At 42.3% G+C, this 20,881-nt stretch overlaps 1 protein-coding gene across 2 annotated transcripts in view; it reads right to left on the bottom strand.

The window, feature by feature from the left end:
* Positions 1 to 11,254: 11,254 nt before the first annotated feature.
* Positions 11,255 to 20,881, bottom strand: part of SEL1L3 (SEL1L family member 3) — a 53,832-nt gene continuing 44,205 nt past the window's right edge. The window contains exons 21-24 of one of the 2 annotated variants that reach the window (XM_014520463.2): positions 20,179 to 20,306; positions 14,008 to 14,110; positions 13,836 to 13,908; positions 11,255 to 11,467 (exon numbers count right to left, since the gene is read on the bottom strand). In XM_014520463.2, the coding sequence (XP_014375949.2) occupies positions 11,325 to 11,467; positions 13,836 to 13,908; positions 14,008 to 14,110; positions 20,179 to 20,306 (447 nt within the window). In that variant the 3' untranslated portion in view covers positions 11,255 to 11,324. Of the gene's footprint in view, positions 11,468 to 11,499; positions 13,019 to 13,835; positions 13,909 to 14,007; positions 14,111 to 20,178; positions 20,307 to 20,881 lie in introns of those variants that run through there. The other variant, XM_025205581.1, reaches the window with a different exon arrangement.

Raw genomic sequence — 20,881 nt, forward strand, 5'->3', positions numbered from 1 at the left:
TGTAATAGCACAAACTATGGTTCCTACCCCAGAATGATTGTCTGTCCACTCAGGATCCCAAGTAACATAATGGGCGTGTCTACATGTGCTTTTATGCAAGCCTAAACATAATGTGCATTTTCCTAATGCGCAGTAATGCGATTTAGGCACAGGTCTACATGTGCATGCATTAAGGTACATTAATGTAGTGTGTGGACTGACTTGGGACTAAAGTTAGTCAGGACTAACCAGAGAGTTTATGGGGCCTGGGGCAGGTGTAATGTTGGGGGCACCATCACTGCCCCCTACAAGGACCTGTGTGTGTGTGTGTGTGTGTGTGTGTACAAAGCTGGGGGACCACGTGCGAGAACTCTTGCGCACACACATCACATGTGAAAATTCTCACATGCGACAACTCCTTCCCTTGCCCTGGGAAGTGGGAAAAAGTGGGCTTTCCCTGCTTGTTCCCATGGCAAGGAGGGCTAAGCAGAGATGATTTACCTTGGAGACAGGATACTAAAGCAAAATGACATTAACAGTTTGCAAGTGAAACATTTATTAAACTTATGCTACAAAGTTAGGAACTTAAGAACAAAATAAGAAGAGGAAAGTTTAAGTAAAGTATTTTTTTCTCACCTTCATGGATGCAAAGTCATCAATGACATCATCATAATTTATTTGCTTTTTCAAGTGCATTCTCCACTGAGAGCATGATCAAATGGTTCAACCTATCTTTCCCAATCGCTGACCACTGCAGGTAGTTCTTAATAATCTTAAGCTTACTAAAAGTGCATTCCCCGGAGACAACAGAGACTGGCAAGGCAATGAGCATTTTCATGCAAATGTATATCTGAGGGAATGCAGATTCTACACCTTTGCCATAAATCTGGCTGAGAAGCTCAAGTGCAATGCCCATGGCTCCTCCAGAGGTGCACAAATGTGAGTCTTTCCTGATTTTGTAAAACAGACAAAGAGTTCTTGTAATTCATCCTTGTTCACATCTCATGGGTATGTGGTGGACAGGGATGCCGCAAACTTAGCAATTTCTTCATCCTCTGTAACAGCTGGTGGGTCAAGTATGAGTGAGAACAAGCTTGAGAGTTTCCCCATGATCTCAGTTAAGCTTCGGGGATCTGAGAGGAGCATATCCATGGCTGTAATGAACACTTCAACCCTGAATTTATCTTCAGGGGAAGAGACTGTGTGTTCTGTATTGACTGGCTCATCATGGAAATGCTTCGTCCTTCGGATTCCTTTGTGTGTTCTCTTGAATTGGTGGTGATACCTAGCCCCTCAGTGATGACCTTAGCTTCCATGAGAAGACTTGGCCAGGAATCATTCAATTATTGAATTTCTTCCAGGAGGCTCTTGCACCCCTTCTTCCCTGACGAGCTTGGATTCTTGGACAAGCTTGCTTTGAATATTGATGGACTGCAATATCTTGTACCACACTGTAGTCAGAAGAATGAACTCAAAGGATTGCATCCACCCAATGAGACCTGAAACATCAGCCTGGGTTTATGCTATCAAGTCCAATTCTTCCTCAATTTTGAAGAGAGAATTGAGCGTCCCTTTAAGATTTTTCACAAGCAGGCAAACAGCATCCATTCTCAAGCTCCATCTAGTTGGTGACACGGAGTGAAGAGAGAGTCCTGCAGTTTCCTGAATAATTTTCCATCTTGCAGGACTGCATGAAAATACAGTGTACAGCTTCTGTACATTTCTGAAATATGATTTCACTTCAGGTCTCTTCTCCATGGCATGGGTACCACATAAGTTCAGAGAGTGTGCGCTGCAGGGTAAAAACAATGCCCGAGGATTTTCATCCTGTATCCTAGTTTTTACGCCCTGGTATTTCCCAGACATATTTGAAGCATTGTCGTACTGTTGGCCTCTACAGATCTACAATTCTACCTTACACTCTGCCAGTACTTTATCTGCTCCATGATGCCTACGCCTTTCTTTTTATCACAGTCCACCATTTTCAGAAATTGTTCCTGCACATCCCATTTCCTGTCTCTTTCATGTACATAACACATGGTAAATACCAACTGCTCAGTATGTGAGACATCAGGTGTCTCATCTATGATGATTCCATAGCAGCGAGCATTTCTCACCTCCTCAAGAATCATATTTAGTACTGTCTTGGCACACACCTCCAAATACTCATTCTGGCTATGCCAGGAATGTAGTGTGCTTGCGTTCTCTCCCCAGCCATTCGATGCTCCATAACAGTTTCAAGGTGGCAGTTCAGATCTTGATTGTATTTAGTGATGAACTGTACAGGAGAAAGGAACAACCCGCAGTCGTCATGCTCTAGGGTAGAATGTGATCCTTGGAACAGCAAATTTTGCTCTGCCAGAAACAGGGTAACGTCAACCAGATCTCGCAACACTTTACGTCCCTTTTCCTTCTCTGAATGTATACCCTTTTCAAGAGCATTATCAATGGCTCCTTTTCCACTAAGAGCATTTGCAAGATCTTTCCACTGTAAATAATGTTAAAGATGACCAGAATTGGCCTTGTGACTCTTCACTTTGTCATGCAGTTTTCCCCAGTTATCACTCACACCCCCATGGCAGAATCTGGAATGGTACAGGGCTTGATTTTTGTTCTAATCTCAGAAGAGGCAGCATGGAAAGCAGAACAGGCCAGCTGCCTTCTGGATCCAAATGAGCCAGTCCCATTTCACACTGTCGTCATTGGACAGTCTTGCAGAAAACAGGGAATGACCATTTGGAGAGATCACATGGGAAGCTTGCAGGTTTGGATGGTGGGCCCTTGGACACAATTAGGTCCCTTTGCAACCTACTGAGATGCCCCCAGGTGGCTGGGTCATTGGAGAGCATTTCCTGGTGAAGCTCAGGTGTAGATCCGGAAACCAAGTCAATTGTCTTATTTTTCTCATTTGATGCTACGTCTCCTTCAGCTTGCGACACCAAACCTGACTCATTTTCACATTCTCCTGCTACATCACTGCTTGCTTCCTTTGTGATGTTTTCATGATCAGAATATTCTTCATCCCCTGCAAGTGATGTGCCACCTGCATCACCTGTTCCACTTCCAACTTCCTTATTTCCTTTCACCACCCATCCAAACTGATCCAGTGTCTGCCTCCCCTTTTCATCCTGAGCTTTTTTCTCCTTTGTCTCCTGACTTTTTGATGCCTCAGATAGTTAAGTGCACTTCATTTTTTCTTGCACGGGGATAAGGGAATAGAAATAGGGTTGTACTTCTCCTGAGCACCTCCAAATTGCAAACTCCTTCTGGCAGAGCTTCTCTTTCCTACCAGTTTCCTGGGGCCCGGCTCAGTCTCACAGGCCTGCTGGCTGGCCTTCTTCACTACTCAGGAAGGAAGGATTCCTCCTTTAAGGCTTGGCCTCACACCACTCCTAGGCCTATTCCCTGTGATAACTGCCACAGAAAATTACTCTTCAGTGGGACCTTGCCTGGAAATCTTAGCTGGTGTTCATGTAACCCATATAAATTGGGTTGTACTTGGTTCAGGCTTGTGGGTGTGGTAGAGATTAAGCAGGCCCTGCCTCTGTTTAAGGAAAAAGCAAGTAACTGCAGAGAGAGTAGACAGAGAAAGGAGGATGGTCTTTGTACTGTTGCTGGAGAATAAACGTGTATATTTAGCCTTTAACCCCTTGATTAAGGGCATTGTGAGACTGTTCATCTTCTTATGGGCCTTAGTAAGCAACTACTGCTGTTTGAAGGACCAGAAGAGAGCAAGTCATCTCTGCAATAATAAAAGCAAGATCTGCAGTTGGGAGCACAGGCTTCTTCAATCAAGAAGGACTTTAATATTTTTTCCCAAGAGTTATATAGACACTTTGCATTTAAGTACTTTTTGAAGTGGGGAAATATGTGAACCTGAATATATGTTATTATATGTGTCTAACACGCATGCATTATCTGTGTATCTAATAACGACATTAGACACACATAATATTTCATATGTATGATGTCCTTTCCAATATAAGTATATGGAATGCAGTTCAAACTAATCAAATGAAGTTCACTAAGAATGTGTGAACAGAGGAGACTAAATAGGGATTGAATAACAGTCTTCCAATAACTGAAGGGATGTTATAAAATGGATGGAGATAACAGAAGCAGCTCCGGGTTTTTGCAAAGTAGGGTCTAGGAGCAGCAACTGGAACTGCAGGGAAGGCTGCACTCCACACTCCCAGCCTCCCCGCCCCACCCCCACAAGTCAGGCAAATCATCATGGGAGCAGCAGCTGAGGACCTTATAAGTCCCTAAAGCAGGCAAGAATCCCTGCCTCTCCCCCAAAACACGCACACTTCCCCTTCCTGCTCAGTCATATCCCTTCATCTCCCTTTCTTTCCCTCCCCCACCTGCTTCTGCCACTGCCTCTGTGAGGAGAGCTCCAGAGGTGCTACAGCTGTGCTGCATTGGGTTGGGGTTTAGCCAGGGACAGTGGCAGCAGGCACATGAATTTCCCCTCTTTGCATCTGCTCCTGGGTTCGTAGGGAACACCTGGGGGGGCAAGTGAGAAGAGAGAACCTGCCTGCCCACCGTTAGCTCCACAGTGCTGGGATGTGCCTAGCCCCCATGCAACCTGGCTGGAGTGGGACAGGAATGCAGGGTGTGGCCACATGCTGCACCCTGCCTCTGGATCTGCTCCTAGGAAATAGCCTGTTTTTTTTGACTGTGGGTGACACGAGAAATAATGGGCTTAATTTTCAACAAGGGAAATTTAGGTTGGATATTAGGAAGAACTTTCTAACTGTGCAGGTGGTTAATCATTGGAGCAAGCTACCAAGAGATGTGCTGGAATCTCCATCTTTGGAAGTTTTAAGAGCAAGTTAGACAAACACACTTGTCTGCAATGGTTTAGACAGGGATGGTCCTGCCTCAAGCAGGGGGCTGGACTAGGTGATTTCCTGAGGGTCCTTCCAGCTCCAGTTGTCTAAGATTCTATAAAAAAGGTTTAGCATTGTAGGTCACGTTTTTCCTGCATGTTTATGCGTAATTAAACATACTAATATGCAGTCAGAATTCAATGCTTAATGCTTATGATCACACAAATTAGGAGGCAGCATGGCCTACTGGTCATAGTACCAGTCTGAGTGTTTGGACAGATGTAACAACTATACTGGTATTCTTTTATACAGGTATAAGAAGTAGCAATACAACTGTTGTTTCTGTTCCTCCTATACTGGTAGAAGTGATGCTGTACCACCGTAACTTTGAATCTGTGTTGATCAGGCTTAAAGTTGCAGTGGTTTAGTTTAGTTTGAAATGAAGCCTGTCTACAATCTGAGAGTAAGGACACCTAGATTCTGTCTCCTGCTTACCCTGTAACCTGAGTAGATCACAAATGACAACATTTTCAGCATGTCCACAAATGTTGGGGTTCCATTTGAGATGCCCATGACTTAGTTTTCAGATATGCTGACCACGTGGAGTACCAAGCAATTAAAATTAATCTTTCTTTTAAGTTTGAGTTGCAACTTCCCTGTATTTCTTTTCTCATCTGCAAATTGCATATAATTGCCTCTGTCTTTGTAAAGGGCTTTGGCATTTTATTCATCACATCTGCAAGTGTTAGGGATGATGATGATAATCATCTCTAGCCACTTGCAGGAAAACAGACATCCATTTGCTTATCCAATAGCTGTAATTGAACAATTGTGCAACTGTTTTGGAAAATCAAGTTTGTAATGATTTTCAATTCTGCTATGTTGCCATTTGTGTTTTACTGTAGTAGGCGTTAAGCTGAAATCAAGAGAAGAGTAGAAGAAATTCCCATTACTCCATTACATGTGCTATTTAGGTGGCATGAACATTATAACTTTCCACCTCAGGCTCTAAAGGTGGCTGTGCATGTTGTGCATATACAGTGTATATAAAAACATTATTTTTCAATATGAAAAGAATTGAAATGAATACTTTGCTCTTGTTCCCTACTTCTCAACTCTTTCATTACTTAGAATTCATCCTAAGATTTAAAAAGGGCTATGGAAAATCTAAACTTCAGGGATTCTACAAATATTCCAAGTTAAGCAAAAAACTTTTTCCTTTTCTATAGCAGTAGTAGAATTACCTCTCTTTTGAGAGTGCATGTAGGTAGTTGCTCAGCTAAACAACTAGTTTTCTCTTGCAAAAATACAGGTTCTAAATCTCTCTCTCTGTTTTATAATACTAATTATCTCCCAGAAATCAGGTCTTATCGTAAGCAAAGGACAGTGACTTAATTAAATCTCTGTTATGTCGGGATTCATTAAGCCAACTTATTGTAAAGTATTGTTTATCTTTGTATTACTTGAACATTAATTACTGATAGGCTTTCTGACGTACTCAGTAATATAAAGAGCTACTTATTAACTATTAGCTATTGGCGTCAAGCAGTATATTGCTGTTTTAGCAATTTTTTTTGGAGATACAGATACAGTTGATACTAAATGCAAAAAAAGTGTTAATTTAGTGTTCACATTGGGAAGTTGAACTCTTATTCATAAGAAAACTGCAGAGTTCAGGCCTTAATGTTTAGTTTAAACTCTGACCCCTCTGCACATAACTTAAACCTAATACACATTGAGTGAGTCTACATGAGATGCTGTAATGTGCAGTAGCCTATTCTACTGCTCATTAGCACATCATGGCAAAACCTGTCCTAGTGAGCTAATGTGCAGTAGAATTAGTCTACTTCACATTGTCATAAAAAAATGGTTTGCCTTTGGTACTGTGCAGTAGAGCAGGCTAATGTGCCTTTATGTAGCACCTCATGTTAGAGGTACTAAACTTAATGCTCAGTAGTAAAGGCACATTAATGAATTTGTAGATTAGCCCATTGAGTACCAGTGTGGAACCAGTAAAGTCAGCAGACATTAACTCCAACTCCCATAAGAATATGATCTTACTCATGATGTTTGAAAATTGCAACTCTGCATGCAAAACCCAGTGATTCATATGGATGTTATGACCCATGTCATAACATACAAACCATATGTTAAAACTGGTTTAACATAAATGGCTACTGGAAGGCAAAGCTACCATTTGCATATATAAGTACCTTATTTTTGCATATACTTATAGTAATTGTACATGCAAATTAGACAACTAACAACACACATTTTTTAAAGAAGGTACCATGTTAAAAATACTGTATTGTGACAGCAGCTTCTCCATAATTAAAGTTGTGTCTGACTGAATAAAATCTCTTTCCCAAAATAATATCTATTTGAGTTTTAATACAAACATGGATAAAGTACAAACATATAATGCCATGTGTCTTAAAGTCAGTTCTTTCTTTTAAATTATATTTGAATTATTTCCATTATAATAAAGCCTGTGGGTTTTGTAAAGAGTTCTGGTTATAATGTGTGAGATCAAATATAATATAGCAAGTTTCTACCATTTAAAACAAGCTCAACAACACCGAGGAGAAAATTTGCAGTAGATACATGTGGATAATGTGATATAACACTAGAAGCCTGACCATCATTTACATTTTAAATGTAATTAATGCCCACTAAGGTCCCTTGATATTGCCAGTGGATCCTAAATATAAATGACACCCCTGCTATATGTTACATATATTATGCAATCAACTGGTTAAATGAATTTAGACCTGCCACATGCACAAAGTAAGACTGGCCGCACATAAAAGATAATTATCACACAATTAACTGGTTAATCATGCAGTAGATTTAGACCAGCCACATCTGCAAAGTAATTATCACACCCTAAAAATGACTATTGAGCTATAAAAAGATCTAAACAGCTACAAAGTTAGTGCTTGAAAATGTGCAATAATTCTATAGCTGGTTTCTATCCCACTTTAATTTGAATGTGTAGCAGGGCCCTGAGAATAGGCCATAAGTAAAGATAACTGCTAGATGGGCAACAATATGGTTTTTCATTCACAAATTCTCTATGATACACAATATAGCTATGAAATGTACTATATTGCAAACAAATCAAGACTATTCTATGATAAAGCTGTTTTTCTTACCTAAAATAACATAAATATTTTAGTAACAAGATACAGGCTCAAAGCAGATATTCTGATAATGCTGCTGATGTGAACTTTAGAGCTGGCCAAGAATTCTTTTTTAAAAAATTGATAAACAAATTGAGGGTTTTTTTTACCAAATGAAAGTTTTTGCTAGGATGGTCTGTTGCCACAAAACATTTTCATTTTTGTCAAAAAACTAAGAAAAAGAAATCCCAAACCTGAAATTACTCTTGTTTCTAGTATTTCCTTGTTTTTGGCCAAAAGAATCATGCTTGTTACCAAATTTAATAAGGATACTTGCACCGATTATATGTTTGAATGCCAGCTCATTGTTGCCAAATTTTGGGAGTGACTGGAATGTTAAGTAAAAAGACAAGACAAAAACACACTTCCATACAGTTTCCAATAGAAAAATAATTTTATTTACTCTTGTAGATAAAGCTGCGAAAGGAAGGAAATTAAACTTTCAATTATGCATAGATTGAAACAAGTACTTATAATTTACATAATTCCATATGTGTATAGTACACATACAGTCACACCTTTCCTGCATCCATTCACCTCTCGTAGCCTTAGAATCAGACACCAGAGATCTGTGCTCTACGACTGCTACTAGTAAATTCAGGTATCCTGACTGGCCTGATTAGCACATTTATTAGATGAAAATGACTCCTAATTAATATTTTTCTTAAGGACAATTTACAATATGTTGTAAAACAGGAAAGAAATCTTCTTAGGTTCCCCCATAAGAATTTAAGAAGCAACTGCTGACTGACTTCATTGGCCATGTTCTCCCTCGCCACCCTACCCATGCCACAGCTACAACTAAGCCCTGCCCACTCAGTACTGCACCAAACACTGACAATTTAGGAAAAGTAAAGAACTTGAGCTGTCTCCCAATGTAACTCTTGACCTCACCTAAGGTTGGCACTAGACCATGCATGCAGGGCTTCATCGAGTCACTTCAGACACCTCCCAAACTGTATTCTCTGCCCAGTTACTTAATATATGTGCCTAAGTGGGAATAAATGGGAGGGGTGTAGTTTGTTGGCAGTGGTCCTGGAATCAGGAAAGAGATTGTATAGACGTGCTTGCTAGGGGTGTGCAAAGCGGGCCCTATTCAATTCGGATTTGGCTCAAATCAGGGACAGTGATTTGATTCATTGATTTGGATCACTGTCCCCAGTTCGATTCGGCCGAATCTGAATCTGAAGATTCGATGCTGATTCGGAGAATCAGCGATTCAGACAGTCACAGCTTTAAAAGTTTTCTCTACATACCTTGAGGTAGCAGGCATGGCTCGCTGTGATGCACAGGAGTGTCCCACAGGTGTGCAGGGGGGCCCTTCATATGCTCAGTGGTGAACCCGGAAGTGGACCAGAAGTACTTCCGGTCCAATTCTGGGTCTGCCGGGGAGTGGGCTGTCAGCTTCCCCGGGCCTCCCCGGCTTGGCAATCAGCCACAGGGGGACCCTGGGTGTCCCCCTCAGACCCAGGAGTCACCAGTTGCCAAGCCAGAAGGGTGTGGGGGAGCCTCCCAACACGCTCCCCAGCAAACCCAGAAGTGGACTGAAAGTGCTTCTGGTCCATTTCTGGGTCTGCTACCGAGTGCGCTGGGGAGCCCCTGTGCTTCTGTGGGATGCTCCATGTGCCCCAGCATCACAGCATTCACGAGCCGCCTGCTACCCAGAGGTAGGTAGAAAAAAACATTTAAAGTTCTCTCTATTTCTGAATCTTCAAATCTTTCTGAATTGATTCGGAGGGTACAGATTCGATTCAGAGAGATTAAAAGGTTGTCTAATTCAATTCGGATTCAGAGATTCAGCCACTGAATCGGGCCGAATTGAATCGGGGACAGAAGCTTCTCACAGCCCTAGTGCCCGCTGTGGCCCTTCCACTTCTTTTTGTGAGGAAGATACTCCTTATCTGCTGTGTGTCTCCTGGGCAACTACCCAATGATTTCAAAGCAAAAGGCTGGTAGCTGGGCCTCCAGTCTTTTGCTTTGAAGACTGTGTCTAAGAACATGTCCATACTTACAAGAGTTTGTTGGTAAACCCTCCTCTTGGAATCACAACTTATGCTGAAGGCATGTCAAGTCAGTTCTGAGGCCACTGTGACTGTTGGGGCACCTTAGATGCTTTAACAACCCTCCTCTACTCTGCCCTGTGCTTGGCTAGCCCTGTGTACTCTGTCAGTTGAAACCCCAGCCTCCCAGCTCTTCTTGGGTCTACCTCTTTTTTCCCCTCTACAGCACCCTGCATTATGGTGTTAGATATGCTTATGCTAGCAACTTATGCTAGTAAGATTTATTTTGCTGATGCAGTTGAAACCAGTTTTCTGAATGGAATAAGCTTGATTGGCCAAAGGATTATTTTTCTGGCACACCTAAGTATGTCTGCACACGTACTTGGGGCGAACTTAGAAATGTCATGAAACCCAAATATGCTGACAATGGAAACCCCCTTGCTTGACCCCTGGTAGCCATCCAGCCTGAACTTGGAACTTGGATCAATGTCAAAAGCCAATCTTGCTGCTACGCATGCACGCCCTCAGCATGTCTGGGCACTACTGATTGCAAGCTCAGGAAGTCAGTAAGCAGGAAGCCCACAACTTTCTGTTCTAGATTTTCAGATCTTCTTCAGTCCTCTTCCCATCTCTACTGGCACTAATGAGAGCCAAGTCCAGAGGGAAAGACAAATATACAGCAAACTAAATTCTACAAGGGAGCCACTCAAACAGGAAATAAATTGTACAATGGTCACTAAATAAGTTTTATGTGGGAGAAAGGAAACTCTTTTGGCTTAAGCTAATTGAAGACAACCCTCAGGTTTGACCTAAATATCAGTATGGACATGCCACATCAAGATTTTGGCTAGCATATGATGTCAGTAAGGAATATGATTCTTTATTCACATTCCTACTCCCTTTAACTGTGCTGGTATGACATTTGTGCGAGATGCATGCTGTTTGATAAAATATTAGATCCTAGGGTGGAATCTTGGCAGTGGGAACTTTGCCATTGATTTCAATATGGCTGGAATTTACTCTTTTTTTTGTTCTAGCTGAAAATAAGACCATACAATATATTTACTTACACAGTGTAAGGACATTTTCAGGATATATTCTTTGTTTGGATTTCTTAAAATTCTCACATTTTTTAATGAGAGATAAATAAGATCAGCTGATTTGTCCCAAAGTAAGTAACAGGAGGTGTTAGTCTATGAAGTGTATTATTAAAACCATTCAATACAGTTTTGAATTTCTAGCTTTGTAAACACTCGTCATGTCCACAACTTCGTAATGTTTATTTTAGGATTTCAACACCTTAAAATTAAACCCTCCACATCCTCTTTTGATCAGCTAAGGTGTAACTCCTGCTCTGCTAAATTGTTTGTGAGAGTAGATTCTTCTTGCTCTGTTGATGTTGTATCATTGGCATTTTCTGTGGAGGAAAGTTCATCTGAAGACTGTTCTTGCCTTTGTGCATGAGAATCACTGGCTTTAGAAAAACACCAAAACAGAATATTGAAATTTAGTATAACTCATTTTACTTCATTCTCTAAAAATAAAAATGTCGTCAGTGTTTGCCAACTCTGTGAAGGTTAAAAGATAACTGTTTTAAGTGTGCAAGAAACTATAGTGGAATGAACACATTATTTCCCTCATTTGCCCACATACTAATTTTCTGGTCAAAGATTCAGTCTCATTTTTAAAATGCAAGCTTGCCTGTGGTCTCAAATTAGTATTTTTATTTGTGTTTGACTGTGCTGTGCTCTTCACCTTTGGTGACTAACAGATCATTAGCTATCATATATTGTGATTTTTTTTTTCCTCCACTAGAACATATTTTTCTCTGTGATATTACTTAAATCAAAAAATAAGATAAGTCATTTTAGATGGCAGTCCTAAGAGACTAAAGTGTGATATGTTTTCTCCTTTCTCCTTATCAGAAAAGAGAACACTGTGCAGGATTTTCCAGTCCTCCTGATCTATTTTCAGCTATACAAGCTCTGCTTCAATTGATACTCAACTAGTATAAGGTCACTGAAGTATCTTACACATGCAGAGTAAATTAGAGCTGCTACTCAACCACTGTTATGCAACTGGCTGGCTGTACCCACCTCTCTGCATTTGAGTACAGGAACACAGCTCATTGCATCTGGTATCTAAAGTCAAAGTCACCTAAAATCAAACTCATCAGTGATTACTCAGGCAGTACTACATGCTGGGAGATATAAGAACTATAAAGGAAATAATCTTTTTTTCCATTATCTCTCAAAGTTAATGCTATACTAGGAATCTCTTTTACCTAACATAGTTGGTCAGATATTAACAGGTTTAAACCAGCCATCAGTTTCAGGCTTTATTCAGAGCTCAGTAACAAATGTAAGGGTCAAGGAATTACTTACACGTTAAAAAGACTTAATATATAGGGTAATGTGGGAGAGAGAACTGATCTCGGCTGTCAACCTAATTATTTCTGTGAACCTTGAAATAAAGGTTGGATTAAAAATCCCTTTGATTGCTGGTTAATCTGATGCTAACTACATGTTTGACATGAATTAGAAACATGAAAAATACTAAACCATTTCATTGTGGGGGGTGTTTGTTTTATTTCCATTATACTAATTTACTTAAATTTTCATGGTATGATCTGTATCTGCAAACAGGAAGCAAGATATTGTTCACTAGTATGATTTCAAGAGAAGGAAGGAAATCAGAGATGGGAAAGAAATATTCATGAGGCTGAATGGACTGACTTATGACGTAGGAGTAAAAGAGCTAAATGCAACACAATACAACATAATACAATATCATTTTTATAAGCAATAACTAAGCAGGCTGGAACATAATGCAGGGAGAGATAATGATGGAGATAAACTGGATGCGATTAGGACTATTAAAATTCAGAAGAAGCTAAAGAGAGTGTAATTGTTCCAGTAAATCTCATTATTGTTTGTTTTCAGATATTTTCTTGGTTTTTTTTCAGTCTCCCAAGGAGAGTAGTAGTGGATCATTTAGAGCATTTGAAAGCAGACTGGACAAAATACTACAGACAAAAGCGTGAAAAAATTACTGTAACAAACAGAGTGGGGAATTAAGAGACATAATCTCCGTTATAACTTCTCATACGCATGCTTCGACTCTGTGATAAAAAGAGAGCCTCTCACTGAGGGGCAAGCTACCATGGGGTAGCATTCATGTTATAGGATCAGTGCACATGTGGCAGCTGAAATGCTGTAGGTCCCCATCATCATTTGTCACAGCTATTTATTCATGTGCCCATCCCTTAGAAAAAGCATAGGAAAAGAATGTCCTGCCCTGGCAGAGAAATACGTTGGAGGATTAGGTCTTTTCTATTTCTGTAATACTGTATTCAAAATCAAAGGAGCATACAGTTTTGAAAGTACAATTTATGTTAAAAATGGGAAGGCCTCAATAATAAAACACAAGTGATTTATTAGTAATTTAACAGATGAAGCTAAAACTAGTAATTTAGGATGCTCAAAAAGCCCCACAGCATTACAAGCAATATATTATGTGATTAGGATGATTTTCAAGCAAATTGCAAACTGTGGCGTATAACATAATCTGATATTTAATATAAAATTCCAAATTACTTATATGGCAATAAATTACTATGCAATATTTAAGGCCTGAGTTTGTACACTTATATCCCTGCAGAGATTCTTTGAAGGCAATGGTACTATTTCTAGATGTCAGATCAACTCCGGTGAAGTTTTATGGGCCCTTTGAGATGAGACTGTAGCCCATTACTAGTTACTCCAGAAATTCCAATATTGGTTATCTTTTAAGTATTAAATTATTTTTTAGATTGTTTCAATCTTACCATAACAAACACTTACCAGATAGAGACTGAAAATACTGTACTGCAAATGCGATCAGTATTGAAACAAGAAAGGTTCCCATGAAGTAGATCTGTGACAAGTTTAGAAATGTATTTTAGATCCGGTGCAAAGGCAACCAATGTATTGGCTGTAACTGTATTCATGAATATGACTGTGAAATAATACATACCTGAGTAGAAGGCAAAATGTTATTCCAGAAAACTCTTAAGTAAAAATAAAGCAATGCTAATGAGCACGGACTAATGGAATTTTGGTTGCTATGATTCCAGCACCTGGAACAACAAAGAAGAAAAGGTGCTGAATATTTAATAGTAGTTCTTTGTACTTTTGTATGCATTTACAATTTAGCCATCTGAAAGGATTTTACCTTTTTTGTACCAGGACCCATTTGTAAAGATAGATGGCCAATCCTGACCCATAGCCCCCTGCCCCTCCCAGCCCTGCCAGAGGGGGCTGCCCGTGTCCTGTCTGGACTAGAGCGTGGTGGCTGCAGCAGCTCTGGCTCATGTGGGCGGCAGTGAGGTGAATCTGGCCTCAGCATGGGCTGGAGGGAGGAGGTGGGGAGGCTTGTGGCAGCCCTGCTGGCATCACACTAAGTAGCCTGGTCATGGCCCCTCCCACCCTCCAAGCATTGTCTCCCAGCTGCCATGCCCCAGCGAGTATGGGCACCAGCCCCGGTGCCACCGGCTCACCCACACAGCTCCCTGCTTCCCCTGAAAGACCCGCCCCTTCCCCACTGAAGGGGCAGGCGCCTTCCTCTCCCACCTCTCCTGCCCTGCCACAGCCTTGGTGCCCAGCCACCTTCCCCCAGTGCTGGCAGGCCCCCACCTCACACCCATTCCCGCCACACAAACACACAGCCCCCTGGACAGTCCCCAAGCCCTGGACCTCCAACCCCAGCTCCCCATACACTTACCTGCATCCAGTTGTTGGAGCTGCTCCCATGACCCTGCCTGGCTGCATGCTGGCCACATGCCTGTGCATATGTGCCCGCTGCCGCCAATCACCCCAAGCAGCCCCTTGCAGGCTGGAATGCTGCCAGCCTGCAAGGTGAAACCCATGCTTTCCCCATGTTTTTCTGGAACTTGCTTGTAACCCTTTCAAATATTCTTGTGACCCACTTTTGGATTGCGACCCATGGGTTGAGAAACACTGCCCTAAAGTAAGGTATAAATTAGCCTGTATAAGAGTAAAATGAGCCTTACTTTTACTCAGACTAAGTTATGCTTTACAACTTAGGGTTGTGACATGGGTTGGCAACCTATGGTCCATGGGCTGAATCCATCCCATGGAGCCTTTATATCCAGCCCACAGAGCTTAGCAGCTTTCACAGCATTCTGGCAGTGGGGGACTTTGCTTGGCCAGGTGGTAGGGAGGTTCATCCATGCCATGGCTAGGAGCCTTACCTGCACCACAGCCAGATAGTGGAGAGCTGTGCCTGGGTCACAGCCAGAAGCAGCAATGGCTGGGTCCTAGAGCGTTGCACCTGATCTGGGTCATTCTGGCTCACTGCTAAAAAATGCTGATCGCTGCTTTAAAGAATCCTTCCATCCTTTTGGACAACCAGAATAAACTGTGTGAAAGCAGTGAAAGACTGCCAACACTCCAGTGATATGCTGCCCGTATATGAGCCTGTATTATCCTCACTTCAAAGTGACCAGGTTACCTAAGTGAAAGTGAATCCTATACTCTTAACTCAGAGGTTAATTCACCTGACTTAGGTAAAAGGGACAGGTAATAGTTAGCAGCATCTGAGAATCTCAAAGCATGATGAGTAAGAGCCCAGTCTAACTACAATGAACATGTAACCCAGGAAAAATACTTATGGATTATTATGAGAAAGGATGGTAGTGTTGCCCCTCAGAATCTTATGTTAAGCCACACAACAATTTAAAGGGCAGAGCAGGAATAAGAATACTTATTTCAGTCTATTAGCCACTAACCCAACCTTCCTTACATATTTGCCAAGTTGCAGACTATTTTGCAGTATGAGAAATAACATGATTGTTCCCAAAGGAGGTAGAGAATTGAAAACTGCTTCTCTTGAAACACTGCAATGTTGAGTCCATCACAGAAGGAACAGCAGTATCTTTCTTGAAAGTGATCAACTCTGGCCACATCTGCACAAGATGCTGACTGCATAGTCATTACTGCACAGTCATTTAGTACTTGTATACACAGTTATATAAACAACTGTATAAACAAGTACTAACTGACTGCATGGTAACTTGAGTTACTGTGCAGTAGTGTTGCTAAACAGCTTTTTTGTGACACTGACTGTGCAGGAGCCCGAGATTACTGCACAGTAGTATTGTGTCATGCTTTCTGCCATGCGACACTACTTAATGGTAGTCATGGGCTACTGTGCAGTCAGTGTCACATGTAGACATGGTCTCTGTGAAAATAATACAGGAAACCCTCGTTATTCACAAACTCCGGATTCGCAGATTCAAATACTTGCAGGGGAGGGCAGAACTGGAAGGCAGGCGGAGAGCGAGGCCCGGGGACATGGAGGGAGGCAGTGGTAGCATTTTCTCTCCTGGCAGCAGCCGTGGTAGTGCTCGGGGGGGAAGGGATTGCTCCCCAGGTGCTGCAGGGGAGCCCCGTGAACAATAGGGGGGGAGCAGGGGGCAGCTGTGGGGTCTGACAGGGAGCCCGTCAGTATTTGAGGATTTCGTTATTTGTGGGGATCTCCGGAATGTATCCCCTGCGAATGACGAGGGTCTCCTGTACAAACATAGGAAAGCAGTGCTAGACAGGACCTCACAAGATCATCTAGTCCAATCCCCAACATGAGTTACAAGTGAGTAATATCTGTGTTTGATTTGTAAAGCCAGCCAGTGTTGCAGACTTCTCAATCTGCACTAAACATATTGTGTGACAGAAGTGATTTGAAGCCATGAGACATGAAAGGACATTACTTTCTCAGTGATATTTTGATGAAGCACTTCCATGACCCTGATCTCTAAATCCTGACTGTAAATTCCTGGGGAAAATAGGGGGACTTGGGTCCTTTGCAGTAGACTTGTGTTAAAAGTAATCTTTTACCCTAAGATACTGAGAACTGAGAGCTGGTTTTTTTTAAAAACACAGTTTTTAAGCTGGCATCTACACATACAGGCATTACAGTGCAGTAATATTGTGTGCAGACTGACTTGGGAGTAAAGTTAGTCCCAAGTTGGTCCACACACACAGTGTTGCTGTGCAGTAACACATCTACACGTGTGTTACTGCACAGTAACTACTTGGACATAAATTTGATACCTGCATCATGTAGGTAGAAAATTTATGCCCAAATTGGTGCAAGTCACCATAGTTACCATGCAATAATAATAACCTAAATTACTGCACAGTAAGTGTACATGTGTAGACATGCCCACAGAGACTGTAAATTCCTGGGGAAAGTAGGGGGACTTGGGTCCTTTGCAGTAGACTTGTGTTAAAAGTAATCTTTGACCCTAAGATACTGTGATAGGTGATATCCTGAATAGGCATGGAAGTGGACATGTAGGTTGGGGGGAGGGGAGAGAAGGCAGAAGGGGTGGAAGAAAGGAACCAAATTGTATAACTATCTTCCAGTATCTTCAGCATCTATTTATCCAGTGCAATAAAAGGTATATCTAAATGGCATGGTTATGACCCAGATGCAGGGGAATCAGGGTTCAGAAACTGAGAGGCTACAATAATGTTGGTCCAGAAGCCAAGATGAGGGTCGCAGTACCAAGTGTCAGTCTGAATCCAATGGTTCATGTCAGGGAATCAAGTGAGTACATGGGCAAGGCAAGGCCAGAGGTCAGGAGATGAGGAATCCATGAGATGAGGGTGCAAGGCAGAGGCGAGACAGGGGCAGGACACAGCAGGGAGAGGGTCAAGGTAGACATAAGGCAGGAGCAAGACAGGGTTTCAGAACCAGGAGGTCCAGGAAAGAAGCGAGAGTACTGGAGTCAGGCAAAGAGATCCACAACAACGAAAACAGAAGCATGAACACTTTTGCAAGAACTAGGCCCTGCAGCAAGTCAAAGGGTTTTAAAGCCCTCCCACTAGGGCCTGGTGGCTCCCATTGGGTCACATGATTTTCTATTGGGAACCTTGCAGGAAGGTTCAGGCCGGGCTAGATCCAGCACCCAGCTGGATGCTTGATGGTGCTGGAAGACCAGGGCTCAAGCCCTGGGGTCCTGACACTAGAGTTTAGCTTCAAAGTCCTCCTACACCCAGGAAGAAAATGACTGCAGATTGCACATTCTGAGGGATATGAATAAGTTCTTAGGAACTGGGGTGTGGGCATCTGGGGAAGGATGCATCATACACAGGTGATTCCAGGAGCTGGGTACCCAAGGCACTGGGAGTCCAGCATCAGCTTCTGGTTTGCCCCAAGTCATAGCTTCATAGTAGGTAGGGTTGGAAGGGACCTGAGCAGATCATCAAGTCCGACCCCTTGCCATGGGCAGGAAAGAATGGTGGGGTCAAACAACCCCGGCTAGGTGATTGTCTAGCCTCCTTTTGAAGACCCCCAGGGTAGGAGCAAGCACCACTTCCCTTGGAAGTTGGTTCCAGATACTAGCCGCCCTGACTGTGAAGTAGTGCCTCCTGATATCTAGCCTGAATCTACTCTCGGTCAACTTATGGCCGTTATTCCTCATTACTCCCGGTAGTGCTCGGGGGAACAGGGACTCTCCCATAGCCTGCTGGTCCCCCTTGGCCAGTTTGTAGATGGCCACCAGATCCCCTCTCAGCCTTCTCTTGTGGAGGCTGAACAGGTTCAGGTCCCATAGCCTCTACTCGTAGGGCCTGCCTTGCTGCCCCCTGATCATGTGAGTGGCCCTCCTCTGGACCCTCTCGATGCTGTCCACATCCCTCCTGAAGTGCGGCGTCCAGAACTGGATGCAGTACTTCAACTGCAGCCTGACTAGTGTTGCACAGAGTCAGGGTGAATCAGGAACCAGAGCCAAATCAGGTACATTAGAGCCAGAATCCGAGTCAGGATATGCCAAAGTTCAGAGCCAGTGTTGGGATATACCAGGTGTCTGAACCAGAATCAAAAGCTAAAGCTGAGATTGGGTCAGAGATCCAATACGAGGAGCAGTAAAGCATAGGGAGGTCAGGAACAATAACTAAGTCTTTGCCCAGAGTACTGCAAGCTGGGCCTAGTTTTCAAAGGTTGAAGCAGGTGGAGTTTATCGCCTGTGGCTTCAGGGGATTGGCTGCCCTGGTTGCATCATTAGGATGAGCTGGGCCCAGGGCATGATCTGGGCTCACTGCAGATGGTGCCTGTTTTTCTGCAACTTCAGGGGATGAACTGTCCTGATTTTCTGATTGGGACTGGCTGATATTAGAGCTCTGATCTGGCCTTATTACATGAGCCTGCTAAACAATTAATGAGTCCAGGAAGAGCACACACCAACTGCAGATGCTTCTTCAGTCTGATGAAGGGTTTTTAAACCCAAAAGATTGCTAAAAACTTTTTTTCCAACTATTTAGTTCATCTAATAAAAGATATTAGATTTACCCAAAGAACCTTGTCTGCCTATGTGCTTAGACCAACACAGCTACAACCTACACCCCACTAAATAGTTAAGGCATTCACCAGGCCCATCTGTGGCACACTTGTCCTGGAGGGACATATCCTGAAACCAGCAAGTCTGGGGAAAGCCAGGCTGACCGTTATGGGAGAGGCCTGCTTGGGTTGAGAGAAGAAAATGGAGAAAGTCAAGGAGGTTAGGAGGAGCAGGGAATGTGCACCATACTTGATGTGCTTAGTGTGGGGTACAAGGAGAGGACAGAAGTGTTTTATTTCTTATGAAAATGGAGCTTAGGATGTATATCGATATGCCCAGCCCAAATCCTCCTTTGACTGAAGATCTAACCTTGGGCTTTCACTTAAGTGTGACACATATAAGACTGAGAAGGGCTGAACAAATTTATTTGAAGAGCTGGAAAGTGTTTAAAGGAAATATGTAGAGATATATGCAACAGCTCATCTAATAGCCTCCTCTTTTCTTCTGGGTAGGTATGCTATTCCCCCTAAGAGGAAGAAACAACTTTGGCCTTTTTCCTTTGGCAATGGATACAAATATAGCAGATACAAAATACTGGTGTCTAGTTTAGGAACAAAGAGATAGGAAGAGGCCTCCTGTTTCCCCTGCTATCACAGGCAATCATCATACATACTCTCCCTTCCCTGGTTTGGCAGGAACACACACTTGAGAGTGGAGCATTGAAGCTTGTGAAACTTGATACAGGTGAGCAAGGATAACAACTCCGGCTTTTTGTGCTGACAAGTGAAAATGTTATTCAGATAGAAAATGCAAGAGGCTGATTCATAAAGAAAATACAGACTCACCTTTGATAAAGCTGCTGCAGAATGGAAATGTTATTTGAACGAAGAGTCCTGTCAATTTCTAAGCGATCTAGAATGTGAGGTGGTATGGATCTGCCCTCTTCCATGAGGAGGGCCAAATTAAAGAATCCCTACAAATGAAATATATACATAATAAATAAATAAAGATGAACACAGGGAGGGCCCCATCCTGTACCACTGAAATTTCACTGGGTTACTGAACAGCATGTAAACATTTACAATAGTCTTTTCAAACCCTAGAGCAGTATGATTTTGTGATCTTTGCTGAATAACCGTAAGTTCCTTCCCCCCCATACAAGTATGTAGTCATATGAAGTGTATTTACATGAAAAAAGCATTCTTCTGTTGTGATGATCAGTTCCATTTTCCCAGAAACTAGCATTTCTAGATGCCTGCTGAATACAATAACACTTGAAGATTTCATCATGCTGGTAAGTGTCACCTACTACAGACATTCAATAGTTGAAACTGAAGGCAGAAATGAACTAAACTCTGCTCCCATGTATTCCCATTTAACTCTTCTTAATTCAGTGCAAATTGCAACTGTGCACCTGAAAGCCATATAGCTTTCGCCGCAATCTTACCATTACATCTACTCAGGCAGATCTCTGATTTCAATGCACACTGTAGAGGCACAAGAGTCAGCTCATGTGGAAGCAATTGCAGCTTTGTTTTTTCTTTCACA

The sequence above is a fragment of the Alligator sinensis genome, unplaced genomic scaffold, assembly GCF_000455745.1.
Source record: "Alligator sinensis unplaced genomic scaffold, ASM45574v1 scaffold745_1, whole genome shotgun sequence".
Classification (NCBI taxonomy): Eukaryota; Metazoa; Chordata; order Crocodylia; family Alligatoridae; genus Alligator; species Alligator sinensis.